This window comes from Rosa rugosa, chromosome 7 (assembly GCF_958449725.1).
Source record: "Rosa rugosa chromosome 7, drRosRugo1.1, whole genome shotgun sequence".
NCBI lineage: Eukaryota > Viridiplantae > Streptophyta > Magnoliopsida > Rosales > Rosaceae > Rosa > Rosa rugosa.
In genome coordinates this window covers 3561880-3581868 of record NC_084826.1, presented here as the reverse complement: position 1 = coordinate 3581868, position 19989 = coordinate 3561880, and the positions used below count along the sequence as shown (strand labels likewise).

The following is a 19989-nucleotide window of genomic DNA, read 5'->3' as shown; positions in this document are numbered from 1 at the left end:
TAAATCTGACAGCCTCAATTATATGCTTCTTTTGTATCAAAATCAGAATGAAATCTGCCAAGTATAATACAAACTTAAAGTGGTCACCAAACTGATTAACAAGATGGTGTATCAACGTTCCAAAATATTTCACCAACTCCATCTACATCAAGAGTTTCTTAACTCTCTAAAAGATGATATGCTTCTCCTATATGAAAGCAATATCACAAAAGTTGTGCCAGCAACACACTTTTGCACTGTGAAAGGGTAGGATATACACTAGCTTAGTCCAAAAGAGTTACTGTGTGGCAACTTCATCATGCTAGGGTCTGTTAGCACCAAATAGTACTCACAGCTTACGCTGCTGTTGTGATGGAAATCCACGCGTACGGGCAGAACTACTAGTATTAGGCTTCTTTCTTTTTCTCTGCACTTGTGATTCAACAATACTGGAGCCAAGAGATGGCGCTGAGCATCTCCAATTCTCCTTCAGTTTTTCCAGCTGAACTATTTGCATTTCAATGTCCGCATATGGGTATTTGCACTCGAGATGGTATTCTTTGATGCATTGTTTCCCAGCTCTTAGATCAGCTATGAGGTTGTCTACAATCTTAACCTGTGATCAGAAGTAACATGTGATAGATGTATATTTACATTGAGGATGGTCTTGGACTTAACTATGTAAGGAACGCATATGAAATATCTAAAGAAGAGCTAAAGTACCTTTTCATCATGAAGTATCTTTAGCTGCAAGTTACTTCGGAACACTTCTTTGCATCCTCTACATATTGTTTTAAGAGTGGTATTGGGGGGAGCTTGTCAGCTAGGTTGAAGGTGCAAATAAATCCAACAGCATCCATCAGTTGCTTCCTTTCTATCAGATTCCGAATAAAATCTGCATGGCGCAAAACCAAATTGTATGGGTAAGCAAACTGAATTAGAGAAGTTTTGAAAAGTGAATTGCATAGTATTCCCTCCAAAATCTGACAATGTAATAAGCATGCCCAGAAACTTACCAGAGATCTTATCTGCATAACCATGCGTCTGACATAAATCTACAGCCCCTTTATTCTGAGATATCACCTCAAGAAGCTTTATAATCTCCTCTGTATTCAATGTAGAAACCAATCCATATGTAGATATAAACAGCAAAAATCCTAAAGTCTCAACTGAATTTTCAGTATTGCCTGTCATCTTTGCTTTCCAATAGGCTGCAAGAAGTTTTGCATCTTCTTTCACATGAGGTCCAATATGCGGTGAGACAATCGTTAGACACTCCAACAAAGACATGTTATTCAACATGATACGTTCTTTGAAACTAACATCTTCATGTTTCCAATACTGAGAAAATGATCTCTGCACACTATTCAAGACATGTTCTGCTGGGTCAGAGACCAATAAAAGAGAAGCCAACATGTCATTCTGGGAAGAAGGATTCGGAGAAGAGAGAGTTGTTGCATTTATAGCCAGTGAAGATTCTGGTTCCACAGTTTTGATAAGGGAAGAAATGATGCTGGTCCCTGTGAATTTGCAATAAGAAACAAAAAGCAGCTTAGTTCACGGCTAATGTTAAATTTAACAGATGATGTATACAGCATTTTTCCAAATTTGTACTTTCACTCAAGTGGTAAGCTGTGGGGTGGAGGCAGAACAATGGCAAAACTATTCTGGTCAAATCTTAGCAAGCGAAACCAAAGATCAAAAACAACATGCTTGAGTTGCATATGTCAAGCATCAGATGGTATTTGTGGGGAAATTGAAGACAGACTATCTGAAACACTAACTTAGAAGTATATGCAAACTTTCCAAAATTACATCTATGGTGAAGTGATGTACAAGAGAGCATATATGCCACAAGATATGTCCACTGAGATTCTAATTAATAAGAAAATGTGGAAGAAATTCAAGAGATGCTAAAAGTGTTAAACGACTTATTTATAAGTTGGGGACAAAAGGAAACAGTTCATGAGTATTAGGCCAGAAAAGGGAGAAATCTACTGAATAAGAGAAAAACAATAATCATTTGCAACATAAAACATCACCTTTTACTTATATATCAACAATGCCTAAATGGAAAATCTATATATGAAACATGGTTAAAAACCATTCCTTGCAACCACTTCAAGTAAATGACTACTTTACCATCTGCTCAAAACTGCAAAAGTGTAAGGAGCGCCACAACAGTAAATGTCAATATAACCAATTAATGGAGCCTACAATGAAAGCACTACTAAGCATTCAATTCATTTTCCTTTCTCTTTAAAGGAAGGTACCATAAGCCAAGATAGATATACAGAAACGAGACTTTGAATCATAAAAAGGCCTTACCAGGTGCTTTATCTTTGATACCAAGGGCCCTACTTGATTGAGATGCTTGTTCGGGCTTATGAACAACAGCAAGAAGGCTTTGAAGATCTTTCGCATCATACATCGAACTCAATCCATACGTATTAACAAGCCGCAAAAACCCAAAAATCTCCTGTGTATTCTCGCTAGATACTGTCATCTTAGTCTTCCAGTCAGCCGCCAACTTTTATTGCTTCGTTTCTCACCCGAGCATTAATTTGTGGTAACATTCTCTTGAAATCCTCTAACAAAAGAATACAACTCCTTCTAATAACTGTCAAATCAAAATGAGTCTCCTTGTTGTCCAGAGTTGAACTTGAAGGGTAAAATCCTTGCATTGCATCCAAAACCAATTTTGCTGGGTCAGATGAGGCTTTAAGAATTGCTGACATTTCGCTACCCATTGAATATATTCTCTTCAACTGCTCATTCATGAACATTTGCAAGCCTCTACCATCCCAATGAATGCTGGAATGATCATCACTTACGTATAAAGGAATCATATGTCCTAATTTCGCCATCTTCAATTCAACCTCTTCAAGATGCCTCTCTTTCCTTTGAAGTCATGCATGGGACAGTGAATCCAACTCCTTGTCACGCTGTTGCACCAACTTTTGGAGTGAACACAAACGCATTTCCTGCTCCTGTATCGGTTTTTCTGACGAAACAAAATGCTCTTCTTTCACCTGAACCTCATCAAGGCATTCACTGACCCTCTCAACAATCAAATGGAGTTCCTCAACTTTCGACTCAACATCCTTCTCCTTCACCTCAAGAACCTCAACCCATCCATCAAGCTCCCTGTTTCTCAATATATTCAACTTTACATAACCAATTAATCTTCCATTGATTTCTTCAGCAAACAAAAGTCCCTCCCTAGCTTTCAACTCCATTTCCCTCATTATCTTCTCCCTCGAATCGATTCTGCTCTGGCATTCCATCATCGATTTCAGAATCGAACCAAGTTGCCTCCGAAAGCCTCTTTTCTTTAACATCAAGCTCTGCTTCATGTTTTTCAATCAAAACCCTAAGAGACTCCAACTGACTCTTACCTTCTTCGGCCCGCTTCACAACTTCATTCAATCCCTTGGCCTGAGCTTCGAATCTCAGCTCTTTCACCTCCAACAGCTTCTCACGGACTCCGATTTCCTCCTCGCCGGCCTGGAGCTCCTGGAACCGGGTCCGGAGCCCTCTCCGGGTCGAGTCAAAGTGGTCGTCCAGCTCCTTCCACGCTTCTCTCACATTTCTCTGCTTCAACCCTCCTCCTCCTCCATTCTGAAAACCCTAACCGACTGAAATTCGAAGAAATGAGCAAAACCTTAGACCTAACAGAGCTGAAAATCGTGCTCACCTCTGGTTCAATTTTACTTTATTTCGAAAATCGAAACGGAATTGAGAGAGAGAATGAGGAGGACTTCATACCTTCAATTTTGATTCACAAGCTAAGAAATCATATCTGTCTTCAACCTCACAAAAGAGTTTTGGTTTCAGCGGGTATTCAACATTATCGGTTTATTCAAATGGTCTTCAACATTTCTATTTCAAAAAAAAAAAAATAGTCTTCGAGATTTTTTAAGATTGATGAGAACCGTTCGATTAAGAGTGTGTAAGAATAACGGACAGGATTCGGGAAGAGGTAAGCAAGTACTGGATCATGTTTATGTGAATAGGCACCCTTCTCAAGGAAGCTATATGTAATAACCTAGTTTTTTTTAATCAAACAATTTGGTGGCAAACACCGGTTCCGTGATTTAAGGTTAGTGGACAATTGCATAATTTGAAGGCCGGTGCTTTAACATGATTATGCATGAGTGGAAGAACGAATCAATTAAGCTAAGAAACGAATTCTCTCTCTCTCACGTCCGAAACCACCCAAAACAGAGCAAAACTTCTCCAAACTCTCTCTCACTCCACCGGCCACCAATCAAGACCAGAACACTTCCTATAGCTTCGCCTCGACCTTGCGCAGCTGCAGGTGGCAGCCTTGAACCACGACACGGCCACCAGCGGCGGCGGGAAGCTCCGCCCGGTTTGAGCTCGTTTTGGTTCCAAGCTTGATATCTCAAGCTACCGGCCAACAATCCTCACCAAACTTCACCCACGAGCTCGCCTCAACGTCCTGAAGCTCCCAGAAGTGGCCTTGCACGGCGGCGCTACTCGTGGTGGCGGCTGGAAGCCAGACCCGATCAAATCGAAAAACCGAAGCTTCGATCGGTATATCTCGAGCTGTAGTGCATCGTTTTGATTGATTCTTTTTCCAGTGGGTTCCCCTTGATGTTGTTAACAACTCTCTAGAAGGCATCGAGGCCTGAAATTGAAGTTTTTACGTCGATCGGAGCCCTCGCCGGATTCTGCAAAATTCTGCAAATTTTCCGACCACCGAAGCTTTCGATCGGTATATCTCGAGCTACAGACCATATTTTTCTGTGATTCTTGAACCAATGCGTTCGTCTTGAGTTTCTTAACAACTCTCTAGAAGGAATCGAAGCCTGAAATTGAAGTTTTGACGTCGAAATCAAGCCTTGCCGGATTCTGCAAATTTCGCCGGATTCTGGAAATTTTCCGGCCACCTCGACTGTTCTAGGTAATTTCCGACCACTTCCTTTCGTTTTCAGACTTCATGCTAGTTATGAAAGTGGATCAACTCGTCATTTTGAACAAGTTTGTAGTTGACGACTTTTGCATCGGAGGTGGTTGACCGCCGCGTTGACCGCCGTTGACCGCCCACTGACCGCCGCTTGTGGCGGCGTATTCGACCATATTTTGAGTTTTTATTATCTAGGTGATGATCTACGCATCCTTACGAGCGTTTTGATATATAACATGGTCATGTTAGAAAAAGTTGATAAATAGTGGATTTACGTTTTTACGTTACTATTTACGGTTTTTTACGTTTTATCTTCGGTTTACGATCTGTGAAGATCAGACCATCGGTTTTACTTCAAATTTTAGTATGTTGATCGTATGACTGTCCCGATGACTTTGTGAGGTCACGGGCGAAGATCCGACCGTTGGATCTTCGTATAATTGAGAAATAGTTATTCGGAAGGCGATTCGTGAGAATCCGACCGTCGGATTTTCATATAATTTTGTGGAGATGTTAGTAAGGGCGATTCAGGAAGATCTGACCGTTGGATCTTCGTGATAATTTTGGAGGATGATCCTAAGGGCGATCCGTGAGGATCCGACCGTTGGATCATCATTAAATTCAGATCCGACCGTTGGATCATCGTTTAATTTGAATCCGACCGTTGGATCATCATTATATTCAGATCTGACCGTTGGATCGTCGTTTAATTACATTTATGAGTTGTTGGCTAAGTTAAGATCATTATTGGATTAGGTTATCGACGGATTGATTTGGTGGACGATTCGGATTGATGTATTTGGCTTTTTAGAAGACGCAGCTGGATTAGAGGTGAGTAAACCTCACGTGGTTCATATTACGAACCGAATAAATTTAATTACCTTATTTTGTCGTAATTGCGTGAAAATATTTATGGAATAAATATTTGTTTTAAAATCATATGGACTTGATCAACTACGGTCCATGGGTAAGTAAAATGATTTTTACTATACAAATGAATTTCTCAGTTTTATTGCATGTGAACTATAGTTGGTATTAGTGATTATCCCTGAGCGGATAATTACGTATATATATATTTACGTGATTATATGTGAATGGTGTGACATTGAAGAGTGTGGAATTGGGATGATTAAATTATTATGAATTGACATGTGACTTACCATATTTTTATGTGATGAACATGATTGATGAGTTCTTGTTAATATTCAAGATTTACATTGGAGGATGTATAGAGTTGGAGAAAGTAGGATTCTGAGGACGAGGTGTCCGAAGTTCGACGGTTAAGGATAACCGGAGTGTTTGTGTACTGAGGACGGGGATGTCCAAGGTGCGACGGTTTATTATTAACCGAAGTTGTGTACTGAGGACGGGGATGTCCAAGGTGCGACGGTTTATTATTAACCGAAGTTGTGTGCTGAGGACGGGGATGTCCAAAGCGCGACGGTTTATTATTAACCGAAGTATATGGTGCTGAGGACGGGGATGTCCAAAGCGCGACGGTTATAGTGTTAACCGAAGTATTTTTGCCGTTGCTTGACCCTAGGCCAAGGTGTCAGAGGTAACGAGGCAGTTAGAGCTCTAACGTGTTATGGGATGGGACCAAAGTGGTGATAGTGTTGTGAGATAGGACCAAAGTGGTGATATTGAATTGGTTTGACGTTTGCGTCGTGGATGTTGAGATTGTTGGTTGTGTTGTCGAGTTATAAGAATTGTAATTTAAAATCAACAGTTCTTTCTTGTTTACTCATACGAGCTTTAAAGATTTCTTTAAAGCTTACCGGGTTTTGTGTTGTTGCCAATTCCCGGTGCACTATTAAATTCAAATGGTGTAGCGGGAAATCCTACAGGTCAGGAAGATCAAGGCGGAGATCGTGCGGGTTAGAGTTTTTGTTTCAGTTTACAGCTTTGTAAATTGTGAGATGTATTATTAAGAGGTGTGAAGTGTGGTTGTTGTGAGAAAAAAATTCAGGACGTTTATTCTATTAAGTTGTATAATTCATGTTTCGGATTTTAATTGTATTTAAAATTCGGGGCGTGACACTATAGCTCTAGCCATGACACCTGTCCAGCTTTTCCCTCCAAAAACCCATATTTTGATTATCAGTTTACACCTTTGTTCTCAAAAGAAAAAATTACATCCTAAACTTGTAATTGCGGAAATTATATACATTAAATAAAGAATAATTTAATATATATATATAATAATTTCTGGTTGAGATACCAATATGATAGTTTTGAAATATAATGTACCAAAATGATGAATGAATTTTATTTGGGGTACTATTTGTAAAATTTTCTGTAGTTAAAATTACTTGGATGATATCTCTAATATTAATTATTACATGTTAGATCACGTATAATCTTTGATCTTCGATCTTAAAAAGTTGAACCTTATTCCTTAAATAAATAATAATAAATAACAAGTTAGTGACCAGCTTTATCTTGGGAGCTCTGAGCTATAACCTGTTCAAGGCTTTGATACAAGATGACCTAATATATAGAAGAGGCTATTAGGGTCAGGTCCTCCATCTTGGCCATGGGTCAAGTACCTGCTGCATGTGGTGCTGTTCACCTTCAGGATTTGCGCCTGCTCCTCTGCAGAGACGTCTATCGAGACATTGACACTCGCCCAGGACCCCAACTCCATTGGTTACGCCAAGAAGTACTTGTTGGAAATGGTGGAGAAGGGAATGAGGCCCAATGCCGATACCTATAGATCTGTGGTCGAGGAGTTTGCTCGATCGGGAAGAGAAGATGGAGGAATGCTTGGAATTAATGAATCAGATGAAGGCTAAAAGCATTGTGTTAGATTGAAAGCTAAATCCATTTGCTTGGCTTTTGTACGTGTTGCCTGGTATTAGCTAGGTAGGATTAGTATTATGTAATATAACCTATGGAATGAATGAGGAAATGTTTGTGATGCGGTAGCTTTTTAAATCAGTAACTTGGCTCTAGGGGTAGGGAAAAGTTTGTGCTTCTCTGAGCAAGTATGTGTGTAATGCCTTTCTTTCTTGTCTATGTTTGATTCACATTAATTAAGGTTTCCAAAGTTGAAATGAAAATTTTGATCCTTTGCCCTTGAACCACTCCATGAATTTTCTTTGTGTACATAGCCATTAGGACTAGTGGTACCACATAAATATAGAGGAATTTTCAGCAAAATTGAAGTTGAGAGTGTGAGAGCTTCTGCCTCCATGCTAATCCACCGATAAATATCAACTCTCATTTAATCCATGTATTGTGAGCCAAATTTATTAAAAAAACAAAAACCTTAAAACACGTAAGAGATGAGTCAGCATATGTAAAATAGAGAAGAAAGATTTATTAAATCTCAAAGATAATCTCCATTTCGATCTTGTTCGAGTTACTGCGAATGGCCCAGGTTACTTAATTAATTGCCAGAAACAGAGATTCATTCCTGAAAATAAAGTTATTTCTTGCTTGATCTTAACAAATCTAGCTATTCCGTCTCTAGTTTTTAACCTATCCCTAACAACTAAGGAGAAGCCAGCTGAAAATCTTAATCTTAGGAGAGATATCAAAACTCCACAGTTTGTTCAATAAATTAGTTGGTCATGGTTTCTAATACTATCATTCAACCAAGTTGCCTATTTTGACACAAAATATACCATTAAGGGGGTAAAACAAGAATTGAAGCAATTTATTTGCAGGTGCTGAGGATATAGATAAATATGGGATATCTAAATCTTTATGAATGTGTAATATCACATGTGTTGTAGGAAAATAAATTTTTATCAAGTCGTGCGAGACATAACCAACTTTCACGTGATACGAGATTGTTGATCTTTAATTTGATTTTTAGTTAGAGTCATACAACATATGGAAATGAAAATAGTTTAGACATAACAATAATTAAAAATAAAAATAAAACACTGTACAGAGCACCTTTGTTGATGATCTGTTGGAGCAGCTTTGCCAACGAACATTATCTTAGTTATTACAGCAATTAGATTAGCAAGGTACTGAAGTTTATGTGAGGTTAAAATTATAACGACATAGCTTACCATCAAGTCTTCCTTAAATTCAGTGGCCGTCATTGTAGTTATTACAGAAAGTAAGAACATGTCAGTACACAAAAGAGACAGAGGTAGTACTTGATTAAACATCCATGAAACTTAACACAGACAAAATGCAACGAAATTTAACACAACAGCCGTCAACCCATGAAACGCATTCATGTGGTTCAGGTCATCACATCGCCTTAAACTAAAGTTTTCCTGCATCCAACAGCGCTTTCTTATTCTTCTCAATCCTCTGGACGACGTTTTCAGGCATCATATTCTCAACAAACAGTGCAAAAGCGATCCTCTTGACCATCAAAAGCCCGACAGATGAACCAAGGGCAGATCTACCGGTAACAGCAAGATTACATCCCTGTCATTTTTATAGAACTAGTGAAAACCAATGAAATTGAAAAATCTAACAATATCAGAAATATTGACAATGCAAAACAGAAGGGAAGGGAAGAGTACGTGATACTTACGCTGAGGTAGAGATTAGTTTCTGTCAGGTCTGCGATTTTCTGCATTTGAGTTATACAGTTCAAAGTTAGAAGTACAGGGAGCAGAAAGGAATTGAAACAATATGTTAACCTAAAACTAACAGGAAGTGATGCTATAGAACCGATACAAATACTAAAGGTGTTTTTCTCAGAGCAGAGATCAGTAAACTTCATGCACCTTCATGTGGTTCTTAAAACGCTTCTTACGTTTGTCAAATTTCTCCTGCAGCAAAATGGTAGAGATCAAAAACAAATAACAGGCAAATGCTGAAAATATATGCCAGTAATAGACTGAAATTAGCACAAGGACAATCCCCCCCCCCCATTAATCAACTCCTGTTCAAGGTAAAACCCGAACCAACTCTGATCCTTCTAGTATCATCAAAGTAGAGAAAAGATGCTGGAAAATAAAGACAGGCAAGAAGAGAAAACAAATAAGAGATACCGGTGTCCAAAAGTGAAATAACCAACCTTGTCGATCTTAAATCGGGCGCGAAGCCCACCATTCGAGTACCCGAGCTTTATGACTTTACAGGGCCTGTCATGGATTGCTACTTGTACTGCCTGACTCATAATAGAAAGCCAAGTTGAAATAGTTGGAGCTTTAAAGTTGAAAGAAAACGCAGAGCACATGACATGATCGATATCTCAATCAAAGGTAGAAATAGAATAAATCAAACCCAAGGTATCACTTGAGATATGAAGATATTAAAAGTTATGGCATAGGCAAGATAAAAACAATGAAGAAGGATATATATGTCATTTTTACCACAGGGACGGGAAGACAGGTTAGAAACAAGAGTTCAACAAGCTTCTTAGCCCTTGCAATAGAATCTTCTGAAGCCTTATTGGTTGGGAATGCTCTCATGGTAGTGATCAGTTTACCCTTGCTTGAAAACTGACCCTGAACATAGTTCAGAATTTTCAAATTATTATGTGCGCCAATTTGAAGATAATTTGCAATGGTCCATTGATGAATTAATCTAGAATTCTATTCCATCCCTAATTCATATTTGTAAACTGAGATCAACATAAAAGTGTTTTCATAGACATGACATACCTCAATGAAATGGCATGCAATGTCAAGCTTCTGTAGAGACGATTCCACCTTGTCCCAATGTTCAATCAAATTTTTGGCTGACAAAAACAAATTAAAGAGGCAAATTGGTCTTTTGAATCGTTACAAATAATAATTATTTCTCAATAATAAATAAGTCATGGAGAATTAAACAGCACCAGCAACAAAGAAAAAATAGATTCAACTTGGGAAAATCGAAATCTTCGTTTGTGATTGCAGCCTAACAAACAAGGAACGAGAGAGAGGGTGGGGGAAGGTACCTCGATCTTCGGGGAGATAAGCGACGAATTCCGCTTCGTTATAGTTGGCCATCGTCGCTGTTGATTTTCGATTTCAACTCTGGATACCAAAGAAAGAACCGAAGGGATTTGTTTCGATTAGAAACCCTAAAAAGATCAGAAAGGATAGGGAGATGACTTTTATACGACACACTGAACATGAAGCGCACTGTTTTGCCCTTTCTTTTCTCTTCTTTATTATTGTTTGTGTCGTCCACGACTCCATCCGAGATGGAGGGTTTAGTTTGTTTGGTAGTTCTTAGCCTCGGGCATTTTAACCCGAAAATTTGGATCGTCGGGTTTGGGCGGGGCTTTAAACAAAAAATGCACGAAAATAGAAGGCTAGCTTGGATGTGTTGCTCACACCATCCTCCGAGACCAACGAACAGCAAATATACTAAACTTTCCTCTGAATTTACAGTTGCCTCTTATCTTCTCTTTCCACTGGGCTGCTAAAGTTGTTGAATCTGCTTTCAGATGAGATCCAACAAGTGGTGAAACAATCATTAGCTCCTTCAATATGAAAATGTTACTCGACATGACACTTTCTTCAAGAGATTTTTGCATGTTATTCAACACTAGTTTAGCTGGGTCTGGTACCAACGTACAGAAGAGAAGCAGCCAATTCATTCTGTGTGGAATCATTCCCACTCTTATTATCCTCTAGAAACCCTGGCAAATTCCTTTCCTCGCTGGTGGCATGTGGTTGAAGATTGGAAGAAAGAAAAGTTTCTGCATTTCTAGCTAGTGAAGATTCTGGTTCCTCCATATTGGCAAGGGAAGGAATGATGTTGGTCACTATGCAATTGCAATAAGAAACACAGAAATGGCGGTAAACAGCTTAGTGAGAGAATGATTAAAATTTAACATGTCAAAAGATGTTTGCAGCATCGTGCTACTTGTTCATTTATTTTATTTTATTGTTAATGATCTAAAACCACAACTTTATGTACTACTTGTGCATTAATTCAAGTGCAGATTGGCGGGGTGGAATGTTCATATTATACCAACAAAAATTAAAGGATAAACATGAGATGGCTGTTTCACATATTTCCAAAATATCAGATGGTACTTGTCAGCAAATTCAAGACAGCCTGCCTCAAACACCAATTTAGAGAAGTATAGGCAAAATTTGCAAGTATCAAGACTTATGATGAATTGTATCAAATGAAGAACATATGTAACACAAGATATGTGGCCTGAACTGATTGTAATGAGAAGAACTAGAAAAAGATGAATTAATTGCTAATACCCTTAAATAAAATAGTTTGTAACTAATAGAAACACAGGACATGTTATGACATGCAGGCCTAAAAGGACAATTGTTATGAAATGTATGACTTGCCGTATTCAAATGGTTTCTGAAAATTTTTCAGCTTGTATCAGACTATTATAGACTTGCCGTATTCAAATGGCTCTATCCTGGCCGTTGGATAGTGAGTGGGGGAAATGACGGATGTGATTTGTAGAGAATCTTACTATACAGAGTAATAGGGAAAAGTAGTCTCACTAGTCTGGGGAAAGAGAGTGATTGTCACGCCCCGAATTTTAAATACAAATCAAAATCCGAAACATGAATTAATACAACTCACATAAATACAACCTGAATTTTTTTTCTCAAAACAACCACACCTCACATCGCTCGATATTACATAAACCAAATCTCAAATTTGTTTATTACAGCACACTCTCACCAAATTATATTGTAAGGCTCAAATGAGCATAACTCACCTCACAATTACAATTGCTGTAAAACTAAAACAAATTCTCTAACCCGCACGATCACCGTCCTGATTCTCCTGACCTGCAGGATTACCCACTACACCGTTTGAATAGTGTACCGGGATTGCAACAATACAAACCCGGTAAGCTTTTTGCAAAGCTCGTATGAGTAAATGAAAGGATTGCACGATTTAAAGTAACACAATCAACTCAAGCACATTTTAATTTTGTTTTGCATAAGAATTGAAGTGTACAACATCACTTCAAGCATCAATCAACTCACATCTCATCATGACTACTCAATAATAAACAACTTCTTACTCAATATATACTCACAGGCTTATGATTTATTTATATAAATCATCCCATGCAGTATATTATACTTACAGGCTTATGATTAATTATATTAATCACCCCATTCAGTATATCATACTTACAGGCTTATGATTAATTATATTAATCACCCCATTCAGTATGTCATGTCATACCCAAGGGCATATGATAACTCGTTTATCCCCCAAGCAGTATGACGGCAGACAGACTAGAGCTCTAACTGTATCGTAAAGTGTCACCTGGGCCAAGGTTCACCTTACGAATGACTGCTTTTCTCAATTCACTCGACTCCTCATTTAATTCATCTCAACGACTCAACTATCGCACTTTACTCAATTACCCATTATCATAGACAACACAACATCTAAGATAAATCACATATTCCAAAGGGTAATGCTCAAAATATAACTCAGTAAATCACACCATCCAATATATATTCCACGTAAATATATATATATGTAGTCACCCACACAAGAGTGACCACTAATACCAACTATAGTTCACATGCAATAAAATCTAGAAATTCATTTTTTTATAGTTAAATACATTTTACTTACCTATGGACCGTAGTCGATCAAGTCCATATAATTTAAAACAAATATTTATTTTCATAAAACAATTTCCACAATTTCTCAATTAAATAAAATCACCGAATTTCGGTTCGTGAATGAACCATGTGCGATTTACTCACCTCGATATTCCCGCTGCGTCTTCAGTTTAACACAATACACACCGAAATCGTTCACCCAAGGGAGACCGTCAATCACCTAATCACACATGACCTTAACTTAGCCAATAGCTCAAAAACATACTCAAACGACAATCCAACGGTCGGATCGAAATTAAATGATGATCCAACGGTCGGATCCTCACGGATCGCCTTTAGGATCACCCCCCAAAAATCATCACGAAGATCCAACGGTCAGATCTTCCTGAATCGTCCTTACTAACATCTTCACAAATTTATACAAAAATCCGACGGACGGATTCTCACGAATCGCCTCCCTAATCACCGTTTTGCATTTATACGAAGATCCAACGGTCGGATCTTCGCCCATGACCACACAAAGCCACTGGGACAGTCATAAGATCATCGTATCAAAACTACAAGTCCATCTGACGGTCCTAACTTCACATATCACAAATCTAAAGATCGAAATCGATCGAAACTTAAAAATTCATAACTTCATCATACGATATCCAAAAATTATGAATTATATATGCAAACGATCGTATCGACACGTAGAACACAAAAATGGACAGAAACTGTCCTTGGGGTGTCCGGAGGTCGCCGGAAACCACCATCACAGTGGCGGCACCGCCACCCATCCAAAGTCAAAATTAGACAAAACTCCCAACATCAAAGTCCTTCAACTCAACTCCAATTTCACTTTTCATAACTACACCAAAGTCAGATTATATGCCAAAAAGTAGAATTTTACCTCGCAAGTTTTGAAACCCGAAGAACCCTAGTTTCCCAATCTTCAAAATTCGATCACCCCGGATCAAATCGCTGCAAGCCTTCTTGGGGATAGCTTCTACTTCCTCTGGGCTAGAAAAGCCCTCAAAGAACTCGAGCTATAGTGGCCGGAGCTGGGAGAACCAAGGTGGCGAAGGAAGACGATTTCCAGCTCGGCTGTGCGGCTTCTCGGTCTTCTAGCGGCCACCACGATGGTTATCTCAAGTCGATGTCTTCTGGAAAGTTGTAGAAAACTTCACGGTGAGAAAAATTGCTTTTGGAATCAGGTCGATCGGAGGCCTGTAGAGGAAGATATGGCCAGACAAAGTAGAGCCCAGAAAAAGTGGGGAAGAGCGATTTCGTCTCCGACGAGGCTCTCTTCTCGACCTTGTAGAGCCTCATACAGCTCGTATTTCACTTCGATTTCTTCTACAAACTCGTAAAGGGGGTCGAGACCAGAAAAACCCACTTTGTTTCACATCAATCGGTGGCCGGATGAGGAAGAACGAAGGTGACGAAGGGAGGGGGTCGCGGCTGGGCTCGGGAGAGAAATGGGGAGAAATTTCTGGAGTTCCAGAAATTCTGTCCTCATTTGCAATATTCGGATTTTTTTTCATATTTATAGAAAATCCCAATTTTCAAATATTCGTAACTTATTCATACGAACTCCGAATATTACGTTCCATATGTCCACGAACTCGTATCGACGCGCTCTACAACTTTCATGAAGGAAGTTTTCCCAATTTCCCAATGTATAAAAAGTCAACTCCTTTGACCCCCCCTAAAACGTTCAGTTTTCAAAATAAAATCGTTCGAACTAATTCCACACTCCTCTAAGCTTCGTACTCGTGTCCACGACCACGAAATCATTTCCAAAACGTCATCGGAAATTAACTTGAATTTTTCGGGTATTACAATCCACCCTCCTTAAAGAAATTTCGTCCCGAAATTTAAGCGCAAGTTAATTGCTCTCGATTACGGTTAACCTAACCATCGAATCTCCATCCTTTCCAAAGCTGTAGTAATCTACAAAGCCACAGCCCTTTGTATAAAAATACATTCCTAAGGCCACAAATTCTTTCATCACAAAAGTAAACTCACACAAAATCACCACATGGATCCTCACATAGATCTTCACATAGATCATCTCATAGATCATCACATAGATCTTCACATAGATCATCATCCTGTACTGGCATACAAGCACAGTAAACATTCTCACAAAGCGTTTCGCTACTCAATTAGCATCACGGTAAATCTCTATAGTAAAACTTAAGCATGCACTATTCTACACAACAATAGAGATGCATCACTCAAAACAAATCATCCCCAAAAGCATGCCAATAAAATCTGACACCCAGTGATGATGACTTGGGCTTGCTCAATCCTTGGGCTAAGCATTAGGGCTGGCCAATTGGGCCGAAGAAACCGAACCATCCACATTTCGAACCGGCCCGAACCAATTTAGGTTTAACATTTGGGCCTACCATTTGGGCCGAACAATTGGGCTTAACATTTGGGCCTACCATTCGGGCCGAACAATTGGGCTTACTATTTGTGCCTACCAATCGGCCGAACAATTGGGCTTACTATTTGGGCCTACAAATCGGCCGAACAATTGGGCTTACTATTTGGGCCTACCAATCGGCCGAACCAAACGCATTTTGAATAGGCCCAACCAAATTTGGGCTTACTATTCGGGCCTACTATTCGGCCCACAACTTTTTAGCTCGGCTACGGTATGAAATTGTACATACCGTATATACGTATACATACCGTACAGACCGTATATACGTATGTATACCGTACATACCGTATATACGTCCGTATATCAAGCATATACGAGATCCAAAAATATTTGTAAGAGGTAAGGTTCGAACTCCCGACCTCGAACACGAAGGTTTTGCTCCCAACCACTGAAGCAAGAGCTGCCTTCATTAATATATGCTCACGTGTTATATTTATTATGTCATAAGCGACATAAATAAAATAACGGGGGAGGCAAGGTTCGAAACCTCAACCTGCTGCACGAAACCTTTGTCCCCAACCACTGGAGCACAAGCTGTGCTTAATATAATGTGTACAAATGTTATACTTATTATGTCATAAGCGAACATAATAAAAATAAACGAGAGGCAAGGTTCGAACCTCTGACCTCTTGTACAAGAGCCTTGCTCTTCAACCACTAGAGCACCAGCTGCTCTCGTTACTATCCATGCAACTTCTTTCATTTATTCTATCATAAGCGATAGAATAACAACAAACTGTCGGTACACTCCACGTGCCACGACACGTCTCTTCCGTGATTTACGGAAAGCAAATCACTTTCTGCTAAAGCTGTCTGCCACAGCGTCTCGAGGTTCGGCCTGTCCCCTTACACGCTCAACACGCGCCAACAGCTTTTCCGGGTTTCGGGGCGACTTTAATCCAACGCGTGGATTCAAATTCTGAGATCGTTCATCCAACGGTGGAGATCTGCTCACCTTGTTCTATAAATAGGTGCATTCTGGAGAAAAACTGTTCACTCCAAAAGAAAAGAAATTTTCTTCCGAGCTCAAGTCTTTCTCTCTCAACTCTTCAGCCTTTCTCTTCTCAAATCCTTTCTTCATCAATTTCGATCCTTCTCTTCTGATCTTCTCTCCCATCTAGTTGATTCAATCCCATCTTTCCTCTGAACTTTCAGATCTTCAATCTTTTCCTCCAAATCTTCAATCCTTCTTTCTCAGATCTTTTCTTCCATTTGAAGATTCGATCTCATCTTTCCTCTGAGAATCTCATATCTCCAATCACCAGTTCAACAACTCCAATCCTTCTAACAAAATCTCCCTCAAACACTAAACCATGTATTCCTCGATTTTCACATCCTCTCACTCCATGACCCAAGAGCCACGAACTCTGCAACTAATGGAGCTCCAAACCCCGCAACAAATGGAACCACAACAACAGCAACCAACAGAGGAGGGAGGAAACACCCAAGCAGCTGGAAGTAGTGCCAACATGGATTTCTGGCGAAGCCGTACCAGGTGGATTCCTACTCCAGAACAAATAAGAATCCTCAAGGATCTTTACTACGTCAAGGGATTTAAGTGCCCAACTTCAGAGCACATTCACGAGATCTGCCTCCAGCTGAACCAGTATGGACATGTTGAGGGTAAGAACATTTACTTTTGGTTCCAGAACGTCAGGGCTCGAGAGAAGCAGATGAATAGGTGTAATCAGGCTGCTCCAGTGCCCATGGGAACTAGTGCTCTTGGTACTGGTGGATCCATCGACATCAATTTTGGGCCAGCTGGTGGATCCATTGACATCAATTTTGGGTCCACTAGTTCTACTGATGATGGTAGATCCATTGATCTCAACTTTGGTTCCACCTATTCTACTGGTAATGAAGGATTTCTTGATTTAAATTTTGTTTCATATTCTTCCTCACACTTCAACACTAATACCAGTACAACTCTTTTGGCACAACAGGAGGACAAACATCCCTGCAACAACGAGGAGGAGATCACCAGGAGGTTCAAACTCTTCCTCTGTTCCCCTTGCACGGCGAGGACGTCTTTGGTAACCTGAAGGCTACTTCCGAGGAAGGTAGCGCGTTTGGTTACTATTCTGGTGGCTCAGGCGGTTACCACAGTGGCTCAAACGTTTCTCTTGAGCTCAGCCTCAATCCATCCGGAGCTGCTGACTAGGCTTAGTATAGCATGGTCCTCGTTTTCCTTTTTTTTTTTTTTTTTTTTTTTTTTTTTTTTTTGTAATGTAAAATCAATAAGATGGTGTGCATGTTTTCTTTTCTTTTTGTTTAACCAACAACAACACCAAGGATCGAACCTTGGTCACCCAATACTATTTTCAAAACCATAAACAACTCTACTGCACACATCTTTCATAATGATGCAATAAAAACAATCACTCAAAAAGAATCCAACAATCAATTAAGTCGCATCGAGGTCTAGCTAGTATCCTCTGAGTCAAACCAAACACAACAATTTCATCGATAGGATTAGGGATTTATAAAGCTAAACACATCCTGAGTTAGCTAGGAAAAACCCACATCTTTAGAGTTACTCTTACAACTCTTATAGAATCTCGACAATTCCATCTATCAATTGCTTCAACAAAAACTCACCACAATTCAATCCTTAACATTTAGCGATTCAGAAATCGAATCACACTCCATATCACATAGTAATTCACTTGAACCACTATGGATACCTAACAAAGTCACTAAAATCAATACTCAAATTTGTGTTTAACCACTTCATCTAAAATCAGCCACCAAAGGCGCACACTATCGTCCAATATCATTTTACAAAGAGTTGATTCTAACTCTCCCAATTATTTACTGACCAAAATCAACTCCATTGCAAAACATTAAGTGTCCCGCCTACGTAAACTTAAAACACCACACGACTTCAAATTCACTTCAGTCCATCTCCATATTACGATCCAAAACTTAAGAAAACTAGTTCACCACACAAAGGCCACAAAAATTCAATTCCCTTCACTTGAACAAAACTAGGTTCACAAGTCACGGTCAGGTCATCAACCCATGATGTTCAAATGAATAAATTTCAAATCCAGTTTTCTTTGTGAATCGTAAAGTATCGTTCCAAAATGATGCTAGCAACATCAACCACATATATAAGACACATCTCGCGAACTCAATTCAAATTCAGAATCACCAAAACTACTACTAATTTCAATTCTACCAACAATCCTGATTCTGAAGGAATTATAGTACTCAACGACAACCCAAAACAATGGTCGTTCATCTCTAACCATTGAGTACAAAATAAAACTCTGGTCTCGCACCTTAAACCCTGCTTAACAACTTACAATCACAAGGAAGAATTAACCACAATAATTTCTTCCCTAACCTCAACCTTACTCACAAACTCCACAAGCACATCCCATTACAAAACAGGATATCTAATCCCTGATACGTACGTCCCATCCAAACATCTGTACGTCCAACTTAAGAAGGCAAAATTTATATCAATTCATACTCGTATCCACACTAGGTACGTGCATAGGTCAACATTATGCCTTCAACCAACACTTCAACATCCAAAAGGACCTCACTTCCATAAAACAAATCTCACCGACTCATCAGAGTTAAATCTAGAGGTCTCTATTCCTCGAAGATTACAACCTGCGGAAACTAAACTTATTCTAATACGAACTTAGAAGACAACTCTACCGTCCTACTGACATACACGCTGTCTAGACCCCATACTAAGACATACCCAATGATTATACCAGTACCGAAGAGTATATGATGGGGATCCGCTGCAGACGGGCCATCACTCGGGGAGTACTGATTATCACCAAATATGTACCTTACGCTCTGATACCAAACTGTCACGCCCCGAATTTTAAATACAAATCAAAATCCGAAACATGAATTAATACAACTCACATAAATACAACCTGAATTTTTTTTCTCAAAACAACCACACCTCACATCGCTCGATATTACATAAACCAAATCTCAAATTTGTTTATTACAGCACACTCTCACCAAATTATATTGTAAGGCTCAAATGAGCATAACTCACCTCACAATTACAATTGCTGTAAAACTAAAACAAATTCTCTAACCCGCACGATCACCGTCCTGATTCTCCTGACCTGCAGGATTACCCGCTACACCGTTTGAATAGTGTACCGGGATTGCAACAATAC

At 39.3% G+C, this 19989-nt stretch overlaps 2 protein-coding genes and 2 long non-coding RNA genes across 4 annotated transcripts; 1 reads left to right on the top strand and 3 right to left on the bottom strand.

Moving 5' to 3' along the window:
• Nucleotides 1-6: 6 nt before the first annotated feature.
• LOC133722195 (FRIGIDA-like protein 5) lies at nucleotides 7-3847 on the bottom strand. Its single transcript, XM_062149016.1, has 5 exons — nucleotides 3748-3847; nucleotides 2308-3617; nucleotides 996-1499; nucleotides 703-874; nucleotides 7-595 (listed from the first exon to the last, which is right to left on the bottom strand). Exons 2-4 carry the CDS (start codon nucleotides 2483-2485, stop codon nucleotides 723-725), a joined length of 834 nt encoding a protein of 277 aa, XP_062005000.1. The 5' UTR covers nucleotides 2486-3617; nucleotides 3748-3847; the 3' UTR covers nucleotides 7-595; nucleotides 703-722.
• A 345-nt stretch (nucleotides 3848-4192) lies between these two features.
• On the top strand, nucleotides 4193-6960 carry LOC133723542 (uncharacterized). Its single transcript, XR_009853091.1, has 3 exons — nucleotides 4193-4909; nucleotides 5669-5743; nucleotides 6745-6960. It is a non-coding gene; the product is annotated as an uncharacterized LOC133723542 (long non-coding RNA).
• Nucleotides 6961-8946: 1986 nt separating this feature from the next.
• LOC133722509 (uncharacterized) lies at nucleotides 8947-11001 on the bottom strand. Its single transcript, XM_062149394.1, has 7 exons — nucleotides 10773-11001; nucleotides 10495-10571; nucleotides 10204-10338; nucleotides 9906-9998; nucleotides 9613-9657; nucleotides 9417-9455; nucleotides 8947-9307 (listed from the first exon to the last, which is right to left on the bottom strand). Exons 1-7 carry the CDS (start codon nucleotides 10822-10824, stop codon nucleotides 9140-9142), a joined length of 609 nt encoding a protein of 202 aa, XP_062005378.1. The 5' UTR covers nucleotides 10825-11001; the 3' UTR covers nucleotides 8947-9139.
• Nucleotides 11002-12328: 1327 nt separating this feature from the next.
• LOC133720203 (uncharacterized) lies at nucleotides 12329-16274 on the bottom strand. Its single transcript, XR_009851738.1, has 3 exons — nucleotides 14288-16274; nucleotides 13537-13612; nucleotides 12329-12609 (listed from the first exon to the last, which is right to left on the bottom strand). It is a non-coding gene; the product is annotated as an uncharacterized LOC133720203 (long non-coding RNA).
• Nucleotides 16275-19989: the final 3715 nt, after the last annotated feature.